At 39.9% G+C, this 21,294-nt stretch overlaps 2 protein-coding genes across 6 annotated transcripts; both read right to left on the minus strand.

Annotated features, from left to right (window-relative positions):
• Positions 1-11,181: 11,181 nt before the first annotated feature.
• LOC132097922 (serine/threonine-protein kinase PLK2-like) lies at positions 11,182-17,318 on the minus strand. Its single transcript, XM_059503924.1, has 14 exons — positions 16,498-17,318; positions 16,131-16,238; positions 15,925-16,041; positions 15,706-15,835; positions 15,428-15,611; positions 14,745-14,943; positions 14,505-14,652; positions 14,334-14,428; positions 14,084-14,213; positions 13,907-13,987; positions 13,632-13,791; positions 12,647-12,776; positions 12,384-12,494; positions 11,182-11,825 (listed from the first exon to the last, which is right to left on the minus strand). The coding sequence occupies exons 1-14, from the start codon at positions 16,882-16,884 to the stop codon at positions 11,634-11,636; spliced, it is 2,172 nt and encodes a 723-aa protein (XP_059359907.1). The 5' UTR covers positions 16,885-17,318; the 3' UTR covers positions 11,182-11,633.
• Positions 17,319-17,820: 502 nt separating this feature from the next.
• Positions 17,821-21,171, minus strand: LOC132097923 (ATP synthase subunit C lysine N-methyltransferase-like). Of its 5 annotated transcripts, XM_059503925.1 has the most exons (6): positions 21,071-21,165; positions 20,443-20,622; positions 20,152-20,256; positions 19,254-19,394; positions 18,495-18,545; positions 17,821-18,204 (listed from the first exon to the last, which is right to left on the minus strand). In XM_059503925.1, exons 1-6 carry the CDS (start codon positions 21,146-21,148, stop codon positions 18,043-18,045), a joined length of 717 nt encoding a protein of 238 aa, XP_059359908.1. In that variant the 5' UTR covers positions 21,149-21,165; the 3' UTR covers positions 17,821-18,042. The 5 variants fall into 5 exon arrangements, 2 of the variants coding, with proteins under 2 accessions (XP_059359908.1, XP_059359909.1); XM_059503926.1 differs by lacking the exon at positions 19,254-19,394; XR_009422799.1 differs by lacking the exons at positions 19,254-19,394; positions 20,443-20,622 and adding an exon at positions 19,870-19,919 and having other exon boundaries at positions 18,122-18,204; positions 21,071-21,171.
• Positions 21,172-21,294: the final 123 nt, after the last annotated feature.

Consider the following 21,294-nt stretch of genomic DNA (forward strand, 5'->3'; position numbering starts at 1 on the left):
GATAGAGGTAAGTCAGCGATATTTATACTATGGGATTGATTACTTGATTATGGTCCACCTGTGTTGATTAGGCTAAGTATCTGACGCGCTCCTCCCGAATCTTATTAATAAAATTACATTTTAGTGATCTCCAACTGGCGAAGTCGAACATCATTAGCGCCGGGTTGAATAACAATCTTGGAAACTATTTTAACCATGTTAAGGAAAGATTTGTGACTAGCTGTTTAGTTTCTGAAACAATGCATCATATTATGGTGGTTAAAGGTCCCCTGAAGTTCCTTGAAACCCGCAGCATTATTCTATGTGGTTACATAATTTCAATTGAAACAGGAAAAGAGAGCAAGACATATATAGCAGCCCCACCCCCTTTTACAAATAGCCTATAGCATTTTGTTTAAATCTGCAGGAGCCAGAGCTGTGACAAAATAGTGGTTATAATCATGCTGAGGCTGTGTAGTTGTAAAAGTTTTTTTTATATATGCCGACTGGCGCATATGATCTGCTTCATGCGATCGTATCTCTGGACTGGAGCCAAAGTCTGGGTCTGACTGTGTGCGCAGCCTCAGTTCGCATGAACCAATACGAAACCAGACCTCATTTGTCCCAATCAAAAGCATATTTACGCCATCTGAATTGTTCTCTATTACCTACATTGTGCACTAGGAGGCATTTACTGTACAGGAAATACTACACTGAGTGATCGATCTCAGCCACAGCTTCAGCATCTATCTATAGTGCAAGGGGCGGGTGCTTCGGATTCTAGAGAGTATTTGATTGGTCAGAAGATCTGATGAGAAAATGAAGTACTGTGTGACGTCAAAAAAAATGTTGAGCTGTTTTGGCGGATGTGATGAACTGAAAGCTTTAAATGCTTATATCTTCTATATGTCACTGTTTTGGAGCACACTGCCGTATAGATAACCTTAAGACTAACATATTTATACTAACACCCAAAAACTTTAAGCAGTGAGTTATGTTGTTTTATGGGAAACACACCCCTGGGTGGTTTTTTGAGCATTGTTATGTTGTTGCTAAACCACATAATTTGAGAAATGCAAAGCAGTTTCCAAAGTTTGCAACAGTAACTATTTTGTTGAAAACTGTGGTTGTAAAGGTAATGACATAAACAATATAATCTCATATACAAACACAATTGAAGGGTATTGTCGCTGAATACCATTTTGTGATAGGAAGTGCTCTTTACTGTTACAAGTTAACATCCTTTGGCTTCCTGAACTAGATTCAGAATTCGCTTTTTAGTCAGGTTTGTTAGCCAAGCCAAACGAACCATATAAGCCTATGCTAAGAGTGCAGCCACTGCTTGAACACAGAGAAGATAAATGTTTCACAAATGTGCTTACACAAGTGTCTCACTATTTACATAAAGTTTATGAAGTTTATAAAGCTGCTGAACCTGCTCCTGGTGCTGTTTTTTTTTTTTTTCACAGTTTCCAAGCACCTGGGCTGGCATGCCATAGTGCCAGCCATAGAGTATTTCATAAGCACGGCTGTTAGAACATCAGTTTATTGAAAAATAAAGCCTCTGGCCACAGTCTCTGAGCTCGCAAACCAGATGTGACACACTGACATGGCATAACAGCTCCCGGTGATTTCTCAGCCTTTCAGCTGCTGTTTGGGTTGTGTGTCATTTGAGGGGGGGCTTGAACATGTCTGTTCTTGACACATCCTTCTCAGACCTTAATGAGGAAGATCCAAGGTTCTGTCTGCCTCCGTTAAAGCTCAAGCAGACATGATCAATCTCTGCCCACAGACAGAGCACTGCATGAATCACACACCAAACACACACCCACCACTTTGCGTCAAGGTAAAAGCGATGTGCTATAAGCAATGATGCATAATAAGAATTTTATTTTTCAAAGTCCAGTTTTCTAATAATACTAGCCCGATTTGGGGTCATTCATGGGCACTAAAAGGTCACAGCTTCAAAAGCTTCACAAACCTGCCAAGGGCACCGTGTTGTCCACAAATCACTGAATGGGCTGAGCATCATCTGTGCTCAATTACAGAGCATCAGCCCTGCAGATCGCCAGCAGGAGATCTTATCCTTCTACTTGTAAAGTTCGAGCTGTCCTTGTGCCCTCAACCTATCTTTTAGTAATGAGAAACTTCCCCCTCAGGACAAATTGTGAAACCTAATGAGAAACAAAAGCAAAATGTCAGTAAAATTTGGAAATTTGAATAACATTTGCTTCATGCATGTTGATAACAAATCCATACAAAATTGCTGTGAAACTAAGTGCACTAATGGTAACGTCCTTGCCACACACACACGCCTACACCCACAGTATTGTTCTTTCATCCGACTGACAAACATGGGATATCCACTAGGATGCATGTCCAGGATTTCACAGAATAAATACACACCAACATTGTTAGTTCTGCCACTGTTGACAGAAACTTTCCAACTAGCATGTTTGTCTTGGGTGTATCCAGGCCTAAGAAGAGAGCAGCTGAGCACGAATTCTTCACACTAGGCATGTTTTCCGGTATTTCAGTGAGAATTTTATCTAAGATGGCATGTGTCGTTAGGAATTTTCTTCTGTAAGTTAACACACAGTTTGACAACAAGAGCAAAATTGTTCCTCGGAACTAAGATCAGTTTTAATAGAATAACCCATTTCAGAAGCAAAAACATAATTAAAGTGTTTCAGATTAAACTATACATCATTGTGCAAACAAATTGCATTTCTCTCTTATCAGCGCATATGCCCATATGCAGCATGATGTCATCCCATTTTTGTGGTATGTGATTGTCATTTTGTGGCAGCTTTTCTCCTGTAAGCAACCACTGAACCTTCTCTGGTAAAGATGCATTCAGACCACTTGTGGCCTAAGGGGAATCGCTTTTCCCCAAAGCCCTGACAAAAACAGACACACATTAAACTCTGTTCACTGATAACATTTGAAATGGCATTTCTCTGAAATCATATGGTTCAGAAAGTCAACATGCCCCAGGGATTTGGAAATCTCAGGTATTTTTAAGGCTGATAAAACTAGAATAGAATAAAAGTAATTGGAAAATTGTTAAGTGATAGTTTCACTCAAGGTTTGGGGTCAGTAAGATTTTTTTTTTAAAGAAATGTTTCTTGAACACCAAATCGCCATATCAGAATGATTTCTGAAGGATCATGTGACACTGAATACTGGAATACTGGCTGCTGGAAATTCAGCTTTGCATCACAGCACATAAAAATATGTAAAAGTACCAGTTATTTTAAATTGTAATAATATTTCACAATATGAATATTTTACAGTATTATCCAATCAATGTATCCCTGGTGAGCAGAGACAGCTTTCTTACCGACTAAAATCATCTCGGGTTACTTGACTGTAACCCTGTTCCCTGAAAAAGCGGGAACGAGATGCTGCGCTCAATAGCGCTAATGAGAACATTCTTTGTTCGAACGGTTGTGAAGCACGTGTGTCAAACACGCCAAGAATTGGCTTAAATAACCTCGGTAGGTGACGTCACATATTACACGCACCTGAAGGTTATAAATAGACGTGACACGGAAACACCCTCAGGTTAATATTTGTCTGAAAGGACGTCCGGGCACGTTAACAGTGCGGCATTGAGGCGCAGCATCTCGTTCCCGCTTTTTCAGGGAACAGGGTTACAGTCAAGTAACCCGAGACGTTCCCTTATCAAAAGCTACTCTCGATGCTGCGCTCAATAGCGCTAATGGGAACGAGAATACCAACACCGCCGCACTGTAAGTGTCTGGACCCCCCAGGGTTGTGTAGAGTGTGCGCACAAACATCAAAGAGGTCTCAGACATGACTCTGGAATGTGGACTCAAGGACATGGGAGCCCGGAGTTGCATGGAGCTATAGAATCTGACAAATGTGTGCGGAGAGGACCAACCTGCCTCATCACAAACTTGCTGCAATGGTGCACCTCTTGCTAAAGCCATTGAAGATGCCACCCCCCTGGTTGAATGAGCCCTAACTCCTAGAGGCGAAGTTTGATCACGTGCCTCATAGGCTAGGGCAATAGCATCCCTCACCCAATGTGAAATTGTTTGCCTGGTGGCAGCCGCCCCCCGGTTGCGCCCCCCATGGCATATGAAAAGTTGCTCTGACTTACGCCACTGGCTAGTGCGGTGGACGTAAATCTGAAGAGCACGTACTGGACACAGTAAGTGAAGTCTTTCCTGCTCCGGTGTCGTGAATGGCGGAGGACAGAAGGCTTCAAGAATGACCGGATGTATGGTCGAGAAAGGAACTTTCGGAAGATAATTAGGGTGAGGATGCAAAATAACTTTAACTCGCCCAGGGGCAAAATCTAAGCAGGATGGCAGGACTGACAAAGCCTGTAAATTCCCAATTCTCTTTAGAGAGGTAATGGCCATGAGAAAAACCATTTTTAGAGTCAGAAGTCTGTCAGGCGCTGATTCTGGTTCGAATGGTTCGAATGGGGGGCCAGCCAACCCTTCGAGCACTATGGCTAAATCCCATGAAGGGACCATAGATCTAGTGGGTGGCCTCAACCGCTTAGCCCCACGAATGAAGCGGGCGACTAGAGGGTGCTTTCCCACAGAAACCCCGTCAATTAAAACGTGGCAAGCCGAAATAGTGGCCACATAGGTTCTGAGAGTACTAGGGCCTGTGCCTGAGGACAATTTCTCTTGAAGAAACTCCAGTACTGAAACAATTTGGCAGTGAGCTGGGTCTACATGGTGTGTCATGCACCAGTCCTCGAAAACACGCCATTTGAGGGCATACGTTCTTCTAGTGGAGGGAGCCCTAGCACTTAGAATAGTTTCTATTACATTTGCTGAAAGGCCAGCATCTCTTAGTTGGTCCCTCTCAGGAGGGATATTAGATCTGAGAACCAGACTCTGGTCAGCCAACAGGGCGCTATCAGTAAGAGGCGAGACCCCTGTTGACGGACCTTGGCCAGGACTCCCGGCAGCAGAGCAATCAGAGGAAAGGCGTAAAGACGCAGTCTGGGCCACGCATGGGCCATCACGTCCAGACCCAGGGGAACTGGATAAGTCAGAGAGAAGTAGAAGGGACATTGTGCTGTCTCCTGTGTAGCAAAGAGGTCCACCTCTGCTTCGTAAAATCTTTCCCAGATTTGACTCACTACTTCGGGGTGGAGTTTCCATTCCCCTTGTGTCACAGCATGTCTGGACAGCAAATCTGCTCCCACATTCATATGCCCAGTAATGAAAATCACCTTGAGGGACAGGAACTTGTCCTGTGTCCACAGCAGGACCTGCTGCGCTAACTTGTTCAAGCGGCGCGAACGCAGTCCGTCCTGGTGATTTATATAAGAGACTACAGATGTGTTGTCCACCCGCACTAGGACATGGTAGCCTCTCAACTGCTGGAGGAAGTATTTCAGGGCCAGTAATACAGCCTTCATTTCGAGGCAATTGATGTGCCATTCGAGAAGATGATCTCTCCAGATCCTTTGGGCTGGACGGCCATTTAAGACCGCTTCCCAACCTGTGAGGGAAGCGTCTGTCGTTAGCATCTTGCGATGACAACACGGACCTAGAGTGGGACCCAAAGTCAGAAACCGCGGATGCCCTGGAGTCGTAGAGGAGCCAGAGCTGCATCCATACATTTCGTATACGTGCAGGGTGACAAAGCTAGGCCGAATGGAAGAACCCGATACTGGTAAGCTTCGCCCCCGAAAGCGAACCTCAGGAACTTCCTGTGTTGTGGCAAGATCTCGATGTGAAAATAAGCGTCCTTGAGATCGATAGTCAAGAACCAATCGCCTGACTGGATCTGAGACACAATCATCTTGATTGTCAGCATTTTGAACTTGTATGTTCTGAGGTAGCGGTTCAACCCGCGAAGATCTAAAATTGGACGCAACCCCCCATCTTTTTTGGGAACAAGAAAATACCGGCTGTAATAGCCTGACTGTCTGTCTGGCAGGGGAACATGTCCTATGGCCCCTTTTTCCAGTAGAGTTTGCAATTCCTGTGTCAACAAATGCACTCGTTCCGGTTTCACGGAAGTGGAGACCACGCCATTGAAACGCAGAGGACGATACGCAAACTGAATTCTGTAGCCTTTCTCTACAGACCTTTCTACCCATGGGGAGACATTTGGCAGTAGCTTCCACGCTGCCAGCTTCTCCGAAAGGGGCACTAATTTTGACACTCAGTTTTGTTGGGGGATGTTAGATGTCTGGTGTCCTGAAACATGGCAGGAGGCAACCGAGCATTTAACATTTCGCTGGAGGCCGCTGCTCCCCGAAACACCGGTGGTGGCGGAGATAAAACAACGGGCTCTGGAGGGTGCCAGGAAGGAGTCTTTATTCTCTGTTGGAATTTTACGCGCCCCTCCCGGAGGGGGCACACCCTCACGGTCCAGGGCGCGCCAGCCTCAGGACTTCTTGATGCTCCGCAGGTCCGGTCATTTAGAGGCGTTATCTCTTTAATAGATAACATATCACAGTGCTCGCATTCTCCCTCGAGCCCGAGGGCAGCGTGCTCTTCCCCCAAACACTCAAAACAGAATCTGTGAAGATCATCCTCTGAGATGAGCCTCTGACACGGAGGCACGCATCTCTTATTTGATTCTGTAATTCTCTCTTTTTTTTCTCTTTTAATATTCTACTGCAACGCAGTGTTTTATTTATATTTTCTATCTATTTATTTTCTTATTTACTCGACTCAAGCACACACATACACACACAATGCGGTCCTTGAAGACAAAGAAACCTGAGGGTGTTTCCGTGTCACGTCTATTTATAACCTTCAGGTGCGTGTAGTGACGTCACCTACCAAGGTTATTTAAGCCAATTCTTGGCGTGTTTGACACACGTGCTTCACAACCGGTCGAACAAAGAATGTTCTCATTAGCGCTATTGAGCGCAGCATCGAGAGTAGCTTTTGATAAGGGAACTTACCGACTCCAAACTTGCTAATCAATCAGTGACACTGTATATGGACCATTACCATCTGATACCATTACTGTACTGCAGTACTTTTTTGGCAAGGCTCAACTGAGCCTTTTAATAATGAGACTAAAGTGAGGCTAAAGTGAGACATGACATCATGTTTTACAATGTCAAAAACTGTTCAGACAGGCCTTACACTGAACATCTCTGACAATGTGTTGAAAAAGGAGTGATATAAAAACAGCGCTCCATTTTATAAATAAGTTACTTTGTTCTGTTCAAGATATGATTTCTGACGTCAGCAACTAGATTGGGCTTGTAAAGCAAATGGGAAGCCACTGTGCGTGTGTATGTGGGAAGCTTTGGCATTTTCAGAAACAAGAAAGTTATTCATAGTAAGACAATGTTGCCAATTTGGCTGGTTCCACGTGGAATACATGTGATTTGGGGCCCAAAGGAATTCTTCTCCCAAGACTGAAGGCAAGGAAACAATGTGAAACATCCCTTTTTGAGTTTCACAGCACTGTTGGTACAAACCTCTTTCCCTGGTATCTGAGAGCATTTTTCTTTGATCGAAATGTCAAGTACGCTGTGGATTTGATTACTCGAGTGATTGCAATATGCCTTGTCCAGATTATTTGAAAATGTTTCATCTTCCTACGTCAGATCGCTTCAGTGTACCCTCCATACACCGTTAACTCTTTCTTTAACTTCCAACCACATTGTATTTCTCCCTAAGCAACCTCACAGTGTGGTAGAGAGTGGGCTTATGAAAATTATTTTCGGTTGAAGTTCAAATGCCTGAACTCTTCTGATTATTGATTTATTTCCCCTTCTGCTTTCCCTTCAAGATGTATTCCACCCTTACAGGGTCAAATGTGAAATCTGAGGGATGGATCAGTTTGGGAAATGATATAGCACTTGAACTAAACAACATTTCATCTGGTTCTCAAGCCTGTGATGAATCTGTGAAGCCCACACATCAGCGCAACACGTGCGTAACCAGCACAGCTTTGTGACATTACTTCAGAAAGTACGTCGCACACATGCACATACGCATAAACAAATGCCAGAACAAACACTGGAGCACATATGCATAAACACGTTCACATCAACACATGCATACACCTCCATGGAGACGTTTGCCTGGCTGCAGAGTTGGCAGATCATTTTCTAAAGGAGTATTTGAGTCATCCTTGCTGAAGATTTGGCTTGTTAAAAGCCAGATTAATTTTTTTCAAAGGTCAGGGAGTAACACGATGTCTTTTAAAACAGCATGGTGACAAACCAAGTATTTCTTCCCTAAATAACTTTATAAAAGATTTGTAGAATTCTGATTATGTCCGTGTGCTAATATTGAGAAATGCAGTGAACAATAATTTCACTATTCTTGTACTGTATTTAATTTTGTACAAATGCCCGCTGGGAGTATGGTGAGGACAAACACTTAGAAAGCACTTAGATTTAGTCTATTTTTAAATTTAAATTTAGCTTTAATAGCTAATTCATTCTCTTTCAAGATAACCTGTCAAATGGTTTTACAAAAATTCAAGGAACACTGGCATCAAAACATAGTTAGCTTTTGGGTTGTCTTTCAGACAATTGCTTGATTGTGGGGGTTTTGATCCCAAGATAAAAGGTGCTAAATATATTCCACTTACATAATACGATGTGCCAGTAATATTCGTAATTCTCTGTTTGAGGTGTGTCTAGGTAATATTCTTATGTTTCCTGGAAGTTTGCCTCAAAAGCTTCCTTTAATTGTAAGATGGAAGTAGTTTATTTGAGATGTAATGCCACACGAATGTGTCATTTATTTGACTTGTTCCCAAATAATAGTGTAATGTTTCCTCCTCCTATTATCCAGCTGATGACTGTCTAGATTCTAGAAAGTTGACATCATAGTTGTTTATCGTATGCTTAAGTAACTTTACATAGGCTTTTTGATGATGGGCCTTGCCCTTTGTGTCACTCTGTAAACTGTCTGATTGTGTTACTTAAAGGAATTGAACAAGCTATCTGCAATGTGAAATACTGCTGCAAATTGAACATTTTAAATACATCATAAATTCAAACAATGGAATGTAGTCTTCAAGTACTTTTCAGTTAGCTACATAAATATTCAGAATACAAGTAGATAGCCAGCAATTAATTGAAATTACTTCCTTTCAGTGTGTGTGTGTGTGTATACATCTTCACAGAGATTATTAAAATAAGTGAAGTAATTCAAACAAGCAGTGAGTTATTTACATTACCTTTTCAACACTCGGCTGTATCTCAATTGCAAGAACTGCAGAAATCTATTTTACATTAGAATTGTGTCCCGTCTTTTTACATTCACTAATTAATATCACGCTGTAAGCATTCTGAACAAAAGCACTTAAAATTCCACTCATAGTATGTTCCTAACAGCAAGACGCTGCTTTCAGGACCATAAGTGCAAAAACTATTTATTACAGAGCATGCGGTTGTGCGCAAAGATAAACCGCCTGTGTGTCAATTTATACTACAGGTGCATCTCAATAAATTAGAATGTTGTGGAAAGGTTCATTTTTTCTCAAATTGTGAAACTCTGTGCACTAAATTGTATTGTACTCAATACTTGGTAGGGTCTCCTTTTGCTTTAATTACAGCCTCAATTCGGGGGGCATGGAGGTGATCAGTTTGTGGCACTGCTGAGGTAATAACATATTTTAATCTCATCTGCATTGTTTGGTCTCTTGTTTCTCATTTTCCTCTTGACAATACCCCATAGATTCTCTATGGGGTTCAGGTCTGGTGAGTTTGCTGACCAGTCAAGCACACCAACACCATGATCATTTAACCAACTTCTGGCAGTGTGGGCAGGTGCCAAATCCTGCTGGAAAATGAAATCAGCTGATCAGCAGAAGGAAGCATGAAGTGCTCCAAAATTACTTGGTATGTAACAGGTGCAGTGACTTTGGTTTTCAAAAAACACAATGGACCAACACCAGCAGATGACATTGCACCCAAATCATCACAGACTGTGGAAACTTAACACTGGACTTCAAGCAAATTGGGCTATGAACTTCTCCACCCTTCCTCCAGACTCTAGGACCTTGGTTTCCAAATTAAATACAAAACTTGCTCTCATCTCAAAAGACGACTTTGGACCAATGGCAACAGTCCAGTTCTTCTCCTTAGCCCAGGTTAGATGCCTCTGGCGTTGTCTGTGGTTCAGGAGTGCCTTAACAAAAGGAACAGGACAACTGTAGCCAAATTCTTTGACACGTCTGTATGCCTTGACCCTAGCCCCAAATTCTTGAATCGATTTTGCTTGACAATCCTCATAAGGCTGCGGTTCTCTTGGTTGGTTGTGCATCTTTTTCTTCCACACTTTTTCCTTCCACTCAACTTTCTGTTAACATGCTTGGATACAGCACTCTGTGAACAGCCAGCTTCTTTTACAATGAATGTTTGTGGCTTAACCTCCTTGTGAAGGGTGTCAATGATTGTCTTCTGGACAACTGTCAGATCAGCAGTCTTCCCCGTGATTGTGTAGCCTAGTGAACCAAACTGAGAGACCATTCTGAAGGCTCAGGAAACCTTTGCAGGTGTTTTGAGTTGATTAGCTGGTTGGCATGTCAACATATTCTAATTTGTTGAGATAGTGAATTGGTGGGTTTTTGTTAAATGTGAGCCAAAATCATCACAATTAAAACTACTTCAGTCGGTGTGCATTAAATTTATTTAACACACGAGTTTCATTTGAGTTGAATTACTGAAATAAATAACTTTTCCACGACATTCTAATTAATTGAGATCCACCTGTAAATTCATAATAGCATACAATTCTTACTTTTTCAGCTTATATGCCATATCTCGTGTAGTGAATTGAGTCGGTACACGCTACTAAAGACAGACTGCTATTGTTTCAGTTTTGCAAATTCAATATTGCTTTATCTAAATAACTTCCTCAACATCTTGATGTGGCTTTGTACACCTTGACACTGCGTGTATGTTGGCATTGTTACTTAAGAGCCATGAGTTCTTTTTCATTTTGCACTTGTTTTATTAAAAAAAAGTCAGAACCCACGCTGATTTTAGTGGCGTAGAATAGTATATTTGTTCAAGTATTGGATATCTACATGTGGCACTCAACTTAACCACACCCCCTTTTGAGTACCAACCCTCCCCTCCTAAATCTAATATGATAATCACATATGGTAATGCACATAAACTGATCTGTGTGTGTGTATACACACACACACACACACACACACAAAAAAACAATAATAGTATAAAGTATAAAAGAAATATTAACTGGACAAAAGTTGTTAGAATTTTTGGATTTTATTCATTAAATAAATAAATAAGGAATTATGTACACAATAAATATTTGGTAAGGACAGAGGGAAAAAAACAATAATTAAAAAGAAACAATAATTATGTTTGAAGATTAGGACATGCATGTGTGATCCATCAACATTTTACCACACATACACACAAGAAGTCTGTTTCTTGTCAAACAAGGCCTGGTCCCAGCCCAGATTTTCTTTTCTCTCTATTAATGTTTTTGATCACATCATTCTTCTTCAATCCAATCTCTGAATTTCAGCATTTGTAAATCAACAGAGTCTGTCTTGGTTATAAACCTTTCCATAGCTCCATCAGGTTCTCATCCAGTGGACATCAGGTTCAACAAGCCCTCCTCTGTGCCCTTGCGCCGAAAGAAACATCAGATCTTGCTGAGTCAGTGGCCAACTGTTCTCCTCATCTGTCAGTCTCAGTTGCATCTCTGCAGCAGCATGTTCAATGCATACTCCAGACGACTCCGCAGGTCCGCAGTGCACCCAGTGCTGAGCAACGTGCTCAGTTGGAAGGTGGTAGAGGTTCGCTCTTCATTTATGTACGTCAGCAGATATTCGTCCTGCTGTGTGCACAGGATGAGCTTGGTGTGGTCGTGGTAGAAGTTCACCTGTTGGAAGATGAAGAAAAAGGTTTTGTTATTCTGGAACAGACGTGAAACACTCTCAGAGGATGCAGGATGTTATTACAGCAGGGTTTGTGACCTTCTTCTTCCCACAGTGCTATAGTATACACAGCTTTTTATCTGAACAAAGACAGACCTGACTGATAACTACCCAGGGGTCTGATGGGCGTAAAACACTAGACAGTGGCTTTTTACATGAGGAATAAAGTTCTACCAACTGCTGCATTAAAGGAACAGTTCTCACAAAATGAAAATTCTGTCATTTCTGTCTTTCAGAGACCAGAAAACAGATGTCTTTTCCATACAATTAAAGTGAATGGTTACCACTTGGTCTGCCAAGCTCCAACACTGACAAAAAAAGCTAAATGTTATGATGCTTTTTGTCCCTTTTCACAAGTCCCTTTCATTTTATGGAAATGACCAACTTAAACATCTATCTTAACATCTCAATTTAAACTTCAAAAATGACAGCAAGTTATTCGTGTTCTGCGATGACATTATATACAGTTTTAAGAGCTGCTTTGTAATGAATAAAGATTTTACCTGGAATGTGCCATCGTTGAAAAGCATCAATAAAGCTCTGTCTGATTTCAGCCACTGCAGAAGATATATTCTGGTCTTCTGGGTGTCTTGTTCACTTATCATATCACCTCCCTGCATGAAAAACAAGGATAAACAATATATTAACACAACAATGTCTTGTACAACCTGAAGTCTAGACCAGAATATTAAGTCTTTGAATTCTAGACTGTAACAATTTTAATACTGAATACAAACATAAGGGTTGAATCTAAGAGCACACTCACATCCATCAAATTCTCCTCCATGTAGTGGGAAAAGTACTTGAGGATGGTGACCTGGGCCACAGCATTCTCGGGAACCTCAGTAACAGAGAAAACAGACCTCTGGCTGAGGGCAGCATACTGATAAACTGTCCTATAAAAAACAAAGACAACATCGATTTATCAACTACACAGTCAATTCAACCCAATGCTCCCAGTTTGTATCTGCAGCCTTACATATATATGAGGTCTATGACTAATGCTTGCCGTTTTATAATATTTCATGTTTAAAGCCATTTGTCTTTCAACTGACATTTCTAGGATATGGGTGTAGTTTTTCTTTCTTTCTGAAAACTAGGGATAAGAATCATAAGGAATAATATTGGGTATACTGGATATACACTACAATTCAAAAACAGGTCAGATTTTCTAAAATGTCTCTTATTCTTATCAAGGCTGCATTTATTTGATCAAAAATTCAGTAAAAGGGCTAACAAACATAATATTGGAAAATATTATAATATTTTTAGATATTTAAAAAATAATAATAATAATAATAATAATTGCAAAGCTGATTTTCACCAGACATTCCTAAAGACTTTTAGCTTGTAAACAGTTGCTTAATATTTTTTTCCTGAAAATATTTTATATATATATATATATATATATATATATATATATATATATAACAGATAAATATAAGTCTTCAATTTTCACTTTTGATAATTTGAATGCATTAACAGATGTATTGAATTTATAGAAGGTTAGATTTTTTTAAAACAATTACTGACCCCACATGTATGAATGTTGGTGCATATCAGAGGATATTGTATTGTAATAATTTCATAATGAGGAACTGCTAAATAATTATGTGTTGTGTAATGCCTGCCTTTTTAAAAAATGAATCAGATTGAAATTACATATAAACATTTGTTTGGGGTTAAACTTTTAATGAATATTTTAAAAAGAGCGGAACTGAGTTAACAAACAGTCAGCTTGAAGCACCTACTTCTTGTCAGAGAGGAGACTCATGTGTGTTCCGTTGTTGAAAAGGACGCCCACTGTATTGTCAGACAGCTGATAGCCAAAGCCATATTTGTTGGAGTAGTCAACCCACTTAGTCACCCACTTCAAGCTATTACAACCATTTCCTCTGGGAAGGCTGTCCGCTGTGGGAAACAGGGCACTGTTAAATGCAAAGATCGTATATTTTCTTTACTCTGTAGAATGGAATCGGTATAGAAACCAAGGTGTGAAGTGTAACGTATAATGTGTCTTATTTACCTTTAGGCATGTGTTCAAGACAGCCTCTCAGAACACTAATAACAGCCTCTGCCACAGTGCCAGTGGTGCTGTCTTCAAGACCTATGGAGAGACAGTGGGATACATTGCATCAGCTTGTGAAACTAATGAGCTGGAGTCAGACCCAACAGGTGAAACACACGTATAACACACACTTACATTCACTGCTGCTGCTGCAGCTGCCCAAGCTGCCTCTAACAATTAAGTGAATGGTATCTCTTGTCTGCGGCCTTCCAGCAGTTGCCTGGGTAACAGGCTTTCTTGTAGGTGCTGACGGATTTCCTCCTTCCTAAAGAGGAAAAATCGCAGCATATGTGTCATGAATGACCTAACACTTAACTTTCATTAATATCTCAGAGTTGGCGATGAATTCCTTATTATAGCCTACTATAAAGGGTACAATGCTCACCTCGGATGAGTGTGTAGTAATCTGATTACTGATGGAAGACTTTCTGAAATCTTGACGGAGCTTGAATATCTCTTCCTCTTCTTTGGCTAAGCGATCTGTCGGACGAAAAACAGTTATTCATGGGGTCATCTGAAATGAGTAGTGCATTAGTTAACTGTAGCGAGAACTTACTTATATTTTCATAGTACTTGGCTTTGTCCTTCTTGCCACCGAAGAGAGCAGCAGCTGCCTTTTTGAAGAAGCTCTTGGCTGGACTGGAAATGTGGAAGTCTGGGGTAGAATGGCAGCAGCTGACAGGCAGAGTTTCTGGCATGAAGCCCTGCGGCGAAATCACGACACAAACATTGGAGGAAAAGTCCAACTGCTTGGCTGGATATACTTAATCTACTGCGGCGCAACAAATAAACTTACCTGGGTGAAAAATTCATGGCGAATGATGTCATCCAGGTGCGGGCGGTCCACAGGGTTCTGTGCGAGCATGCCGGAAATGAGCTGTTTGGCGGGGAGAGAGAGCGAGGCCGGGATGATGTAGCGGGCCTCTCGGATACAGCGGTATGTGTCCTTCAGGTTAGTGGTCTCGAATGGAGGTTTACCCAGAAGCATGGTGTACCTGAAGAGGAAGAAGTGAAATGTGTCATTAAGAATAGTTGCACCAAAAAAAAATAGTAATTTACTAAATCTCATGTTCTTTGTCCATTTTTTTGTAATGAACATGAATGTAGATTGGTAGCTTGACAGACAGCATTTTTGACTAGAGCAACCAGCACATTCTTCAAAAAGGAACCACATTTTGTTTGTGTTCATTGGATGAAAGAATGACATTTAGGCTAGAAATGACACGAGGTTGAGTAAATGATCCCAAAATAGATCATCACTGGTGACAAACTGTAAACCACATGCTGTTAATATGTCATTCAAGCATAAAAGCTGAAGCATAATCACCGATTACAAAGGCATACACAACTAGAATGGAAAAGTAGACATTCATTGATAGAGCGAGTATGAATCGGCAATCATTGCCTATTCACACCAAGCGATTTATAAATATAGAGCATATAGAGAAAACCTTGTAAATCTGAGGGCGATAAACTTACATGACACAGCCCAAAGCCCACACGTCAGACTCCCAGCCGTGGCCCTGTTTGTTCAGCACTTCCGGGGACAGGTAGTTGGGTGTACCGCAGATCGTTTTGCGTCTGTTGCTGACTGGCTCCAGTTTGGCAGCCAGCCCAAAATCTCCCACTTTCAGCTCCATTGAGTCATTCACAAACAGGTTGCCTTTGAATGGTAAAACAGAAGATTTTTAACTACTTATAAACTGATGAAATGTTAATAAACATCATGCATGTACAGTGAGTGTACGCATACATACCTAGTTTCAAATCACGATGCAGGATTTCTAAATCGTGAAGGTATTTTAAAGCGGACACTGTCTGTTTCAAGTAATACCTCACTTCAGGTTCTGTAAGGACTTTACGTGCCTTCAGTATATGGGCCAGTGACTAAAAAAGATTACCAGGAGTCAGTCAGGGGGCATACTGTCATTTGCATTACATATTACACATTAATACACTTAGACTTTTAAACGTACTCTTCTACTGCAGTACTCCAACAGAATATAGATGTTGTCTTTGTCTTCAAAGTGGTGGTAGAAATGCACTATGTGTTTGTGACTGAGAGCTCTGTGCAAGTCAATCTCTCGATTTATCTGGAACAGCAGAATACAGAAGTGTGAGGTTTTGGATCGATCGTTTGTGCACTGCAATTTATATAGCCTATGCCACGTGTCTGTCCTACCTTTTCTCTCTGGTGCGGTTTTGACACACGTGAATGCGGGATGATTTTGGCTGCATAGACTTTACTTGAAGACAGGTCGGTCATTTCATAGCACTTTGCAAAGCCTCCCTAATGTCATAGAGAAAGTATAAGATAACTATAATGTTAAACAAGATAAAGAGATTTTCGAGAAGCAATGTAACCATAATCAATGCATGCACAGACAGACAGACACATTAAAAAGTAAATGCAAAAAAGTAATGCAACCATGCACACTGAATAGCAGTACATTTTCAAATAGAATAATACATTTCACATCAAATAATAAAATAATGTTGAATAAATAAAATATTGTAAACAATATCAGCATTAATATTGAGTCCATTACCTTTCCTAGAACTTTTCCCCGGCAGTAACATTTCCCAGTATTGGGGTCTGTAATAATTCTGGAATACTCTGTGCCGGTTCGACTGTTATCCTCTGACTTTTTCCATCCTTGCTCACTTATTTTATTGAGCTCACACATCTTGTCGTTGTGTGTCGTTACAGCTGGGTAAGAGGTATTCCTCAGCGTCTCCACGGCTCTGTGTGTTACTGTGTGTGCTGTCACAGTGCTGCTGGACCGGCGTGTCTCCTTGCTTTTATACCACAGCGCCGCGCGCGTCTGCTCTAGACGAACTGCGTCACGAGCGAGGAAGACCCTATATGGTGTGTGAGATCTGTCATCTGTGAACGACCTCACTGTATCCATTATTAAACATCCTAGACACCTCATAGACAACTACTAGGCAAAGATTATGGCTTAAAATCAGGTCTATAAGAGCTATGATCTATATCCACACAGCAATCTCTCGCATAGTGATAAATACACATCTTGTATGTCAGTCAAAGGCAGGCGAATATATCTACAACATTTGAGAAATAAGAGAGATATTGGCAGTTTACTGATGTTGCCAATTTATCGTGGTTCAATAAGCTAAATGAACGATGGTAAAGACATTTGTACGTTTGAAACCGTCTGATTCACAGAAGAGTGCCAGAGCATCACCATGTGGCCAAGTGACACACAACATCTTGCATGTTCCCTTTTTAAAGCATTATGGTAAGTTTTTGAAACATAATAACTACTAAACATTCTAGATGAACTATTACCTAAAATATAATTCAAATAGCATAGCTTAAAACACTTCAAATATCAGTATTCCCCATTGAAATGGGTATTTTGGCCATCAGGGCTTGAGCTTCTTGACTCTGTAAAAATTAAAATCATACAAGAATGTTATAATTTTGATGTTAAGTAGCTTGAAGTACTATTATTTATTATTTCGTTTTACTTATCAAAACATATTTAGTTGCATATTTTGTGTGCAAACCTTTTACTTAAAAGTGTTATATTGTAAAAAAAAAAAAAAAAAAGTCAAATGTGACACCCAAGTAATAACGAGAGCATATGCTTAACAGGAAAACAAGAAACATGTAATTATTTTTCCTTAATATTTATAAAAATTTTGTTTTTACTGCATTCATTAAGCTCAACCATTCAACCCTTTTACCCAGACATAAGAAATATATATATATATATTCAAAATTTGTGGGAAGAATAATGCAAGTCTGACGCACATGTAATAGACAGCCATGTAATCTTCATAATTTTTTTGGGACTTTGCTAGGATATAATAAAATACATATGAGCAGTTTGTTGTCAGCAGAGTAATTTTTAGTCTTTATTTCACGGTTCATTTTACAATTTAACGACAGACAAACAACATGTCATAAAACCTACCTGCAGTAACAGAAAAGGAAAAAAATGCAGTCCTTACAATAAAAAAAGTAATTATTCTATACTTTATTATGCGCGCATATGTCTTCTAAAAATGACTGGTACCTTTCAGGCAGTGCTAAAATGCAAAATGGAAAGCTTTTTGACACAAGGTCATGGTAGCTTGTGTATATCCTTTATATCATATGCCCAAGTCTGGTCTAGTCCTTCACCCTCAGTGGCTGTGGGAGTCCAGTCAGGAAATGGGAAGCGACAGGCAATCACACGAGCCTCATCTGGTAACTCCTTCTCCAGTTTCCTACCCAACACCTCCATCTGTAGTCCACAAAGCACATTGTATTGAGCAAGGTAATCATTGGCAAGACAGACAGGTATTTTCTGCATTAGTGTTTTGCATTTACAAGCATGACTTCTTCTTGTACAACACATAGTTTACAATTATGTAAATTCTCCAAAATTAGCCTAGCCTAATATATTCTTCAGAGTAAATCATAGCACTATCAAGAATATATTTAGATGATGTAATTTGTTGCACTGATTTCTAAAGAGACAATTTTAATACTCAGCTCAGTATAAATGGAGAAAGGACATCTGTGCATACTTACCACTCCGGGTGCCAAGAAAACAGTCACATTGTTATATTTGGACAAATCTGTCTGTGGAAGCAAGCGACAAAACTGAATCATCGACACTTGGACATGTGAAATTAAATCAGAAATAAAATATGCACGTGGTGCATGTGTATTTTTTCAATAGGTGTTTTTCCAAACAGTTGTAGATTAGTGCAGGTGTTGGTCTGAAACTGTTGACCTGTTCTCAACCATTTTGATGCAAAGGACCAAATATTAACAGTGTGTATATATAAATGTATTGTATAACAAAAAATTATTATGATGTTTTAAGAATGAATAAAAAGGTAAATGAGGAATAGAAATAAACGCTGAAATAAAATATATGATTAAAGTTTAAAAAACACATGGTTTGCTGCAAAAAATAATTTTGTAACAGAAAACACATAACATTAATTGGCCAAGCTGACATGGTTATTGACTGATATGATCATCAACTACATTATTAACAGAAATTTGGAGTGTTGATATAGGTACAATAAATTGATGAAAGATAAATAAAAATAACAGATATTGGGGCAACTGTTTGTGTGAAATCCCACCTGGTGCTTGTGCACATTGCTTTAATTCCCCTTTAATATCTGTTTTAGTATCCCTACATCCCAACATTTACCTAACCAATGGAGTTGGAGGCGGAGCTATTTATTTTACTGGCCAATGGAAGAGAAGCTGAAAATCTGTCTGAAAACCATTATTTTTATAATTCCACTGAACCTATTACATCCTTTACCCTACCTTCCAAAAGTCCTGGTTTATAAAAGTCGCAGTTCTGGATGGTATTCCCTTCCACTTTGCTTTGACTCTGGCATATCCAGATAGGATAGAATTGATTTCAAAGCCAGTGCACTGGAAACCCTCTACAGTGGCAGCAAATACCTACAAAACACATAAAGCCAAACCTACACTTCGAGAACCAGGGTCTGTGATATTTATGTCAGTTATATCTGGACAAAGCAGACTGCCTGTGGCTCATATTGTTTGCTTGCCATGTTTAAAAGTAACCAAGAAGAATATTTTTAACTGTAAGACCAATGATTCTTGCTATTAAATATGTGTGCAGGGGGAAAAGATTTTTCCATCCAAATTTGAGATTTAATGAGATCTATTTTTGAACACAAAAGAGGCAGCCCCAGGTAGGCTGCCCAGTGGCCATTATCTTGGTGAGAAATGACTGTATAAATAACCCAAAGATTAGTCATTTCATTTTTGAAAGCCAAGCCCCAAGATCTTAAAAGTGAGCAACATCTAAAAGCGAAGTCATGCAAAATTATAAATAGCCTGTTTTCCAATATTTTTCTTTGGTTTTTCATTTCGTATACATTATCTCCCACCCAGCTACTAAGCATCTCACCATGTATTTTGGTGAGAAAGTAGTCATCTGCAGAAAGCCATCAGAAGCATCTGAAACAGAAAGTGCTTAGAAGCACAAAACTTCATCTGTAAATCTGTTATAACACTTAGAGTTTTACATATATATATTATTAGGATTTTTGTTAGATGTCATTGTTAGCTTTATGATTAAACTATATGCATTGGTATTTTGCAGAATGATTGGTAGTAAGCACAGTGTTTGGAAATACATGTCATACAATCAGTTCATTATCATTTAACATGCTTAATGTTAAAGACTCACCAGTCTCCCATCACCAGATCCCAGATCTGCCAGACACCCTGCTCTCCCATGCAGGAGTTTCATTACATTCTGGGTCTGTGTTCTACTGGAGGGCAAATACGGCACCTAGGCAATATTAATTTCACTTACATCAGTGATTAATTGATTGATTGATTTTCTCTCTGCAGGACTATAAATCTAAACGTGGTAAAGTGCAAATTGTTGCCATCTAAAGTGATCAACAGGGTATTAAAGGAATAGCTGAGCAAAGTTATAAATAGCTGCCAATACATTGTATATGATTTTCAGTACCTTGAGGCATATGGGTACTTTCCGAAAACCAGGAAGTGCAAATAATGACCAGAGGCCATAAACTCCCACAAGCAAAGCACCAGATGTTGCTGTGACAAGTGGCTTTTCCTGAGCATGATTGGAGAGCTTGCAACTTTTATGCTGTAGGATGACCTCCACTGAATCCTCCATAATGGAAGACTAGCGGGAAAAAACAGAAAGCCTAATGTACATGACTCATCTGGAAAATAAATCTGATCAATTCTGACTTGCACCCCATCAGTCACATTTTATATGAAATGTTTTCCCCTCCACATGCATGCAGGTCATAGCTCAAAAGTACAAAGTACTTTGTAGAGGTCTTCAGCCACTAGAGAGCGCTACCAATCCACAGTGGAAACAAAGTTTAAAACGTTTGTTTACCAAAATAAATTATTATATAGCACAGTCATGAACAGAGTATGTAGGCGTAAGTAATATGTTTTACCACCTGAACGCTAATATCAGATATTCAATTTCCTTTAAAAGCATTGTCCACAAAAGCGTGAATGCGTTTACTTCAAGTTTACAGGACAAACAACCAACCCCTGCATAATTTACCAGCAACACGTTAAACGACAAGATAGTAGACGACTAAAAATCGGTTTACCTTTCTCATACCACTGCATTTACTGTGTGTTTTTTGTACGAGGAATACGTGACATTCCAGTAAACAACACATGCGCATGCGAAAGTGGGATGGGCATTAGTTCTACTATGACGAAGGCCTAGCTCATTAATATTAATAACATTATACTGGCATCCTTTTGCGAGGTATGATCCTATTAATATTAAATACATGATGACACTTTTTTTTGTAACCGCCCCTATAGC

Source organism: Carassius carassius, chromosome 21, assembly GCF_963082965.1.
Source record: "Carassius carassius chromosome 21, fCarCar2.1, whole genome shotgun sequence".
NCBI classification, from domain to species: Eukaryota; Metazoa; Chordata; class Actinopteri; order Cypriniformes; family Cyprinidae; genus Carassius; species Carassius carassius.

Coding starts and splice junctions, on each gene's coding strand:
- LOC132097922 (XM_059503924.1), bottom strand. CDS start 16,884: ATGAGGTGTCTAGGATGTTTAATAATGGATACAGTGAGGTCGTTCACA. Junction 16,042..16,130: donor AACCGCACCAGAGAGAAAAG/GTAGGACAGACA, acceptor CTGCTGTTCCAG/ATAAATCGAGAGATTGACTT. Junction 12,777..13,631: donor AGTCTCCTCTCTGACAAGAA/GTAGGTGCTTCA, acceptor TGTTTTTTATAG/GACAGTTTATCAGTATGCTG.
- LOC132097923 (XM_059503925.1), bottom strand. CDS start 21,148: ATGCGCATGTGTTGTTTACTGGAATGTCACGTATTCCTCGTACAAAAA. Junction 19,395..20,151: donor GATCTGGTGATGGGAGACTG/GTGAGTCTTTAA, acceptor TGTGTTTTGTAG/GTATTTGCTGCCACTGTAGA. Junction 18,546..19,253: donor TAAACCAGGACTTTTGGAAG/GTAGGGTAAAGG, acceptor TTGCTTCCACAG/ACAGATTTGTCCAAATATAA.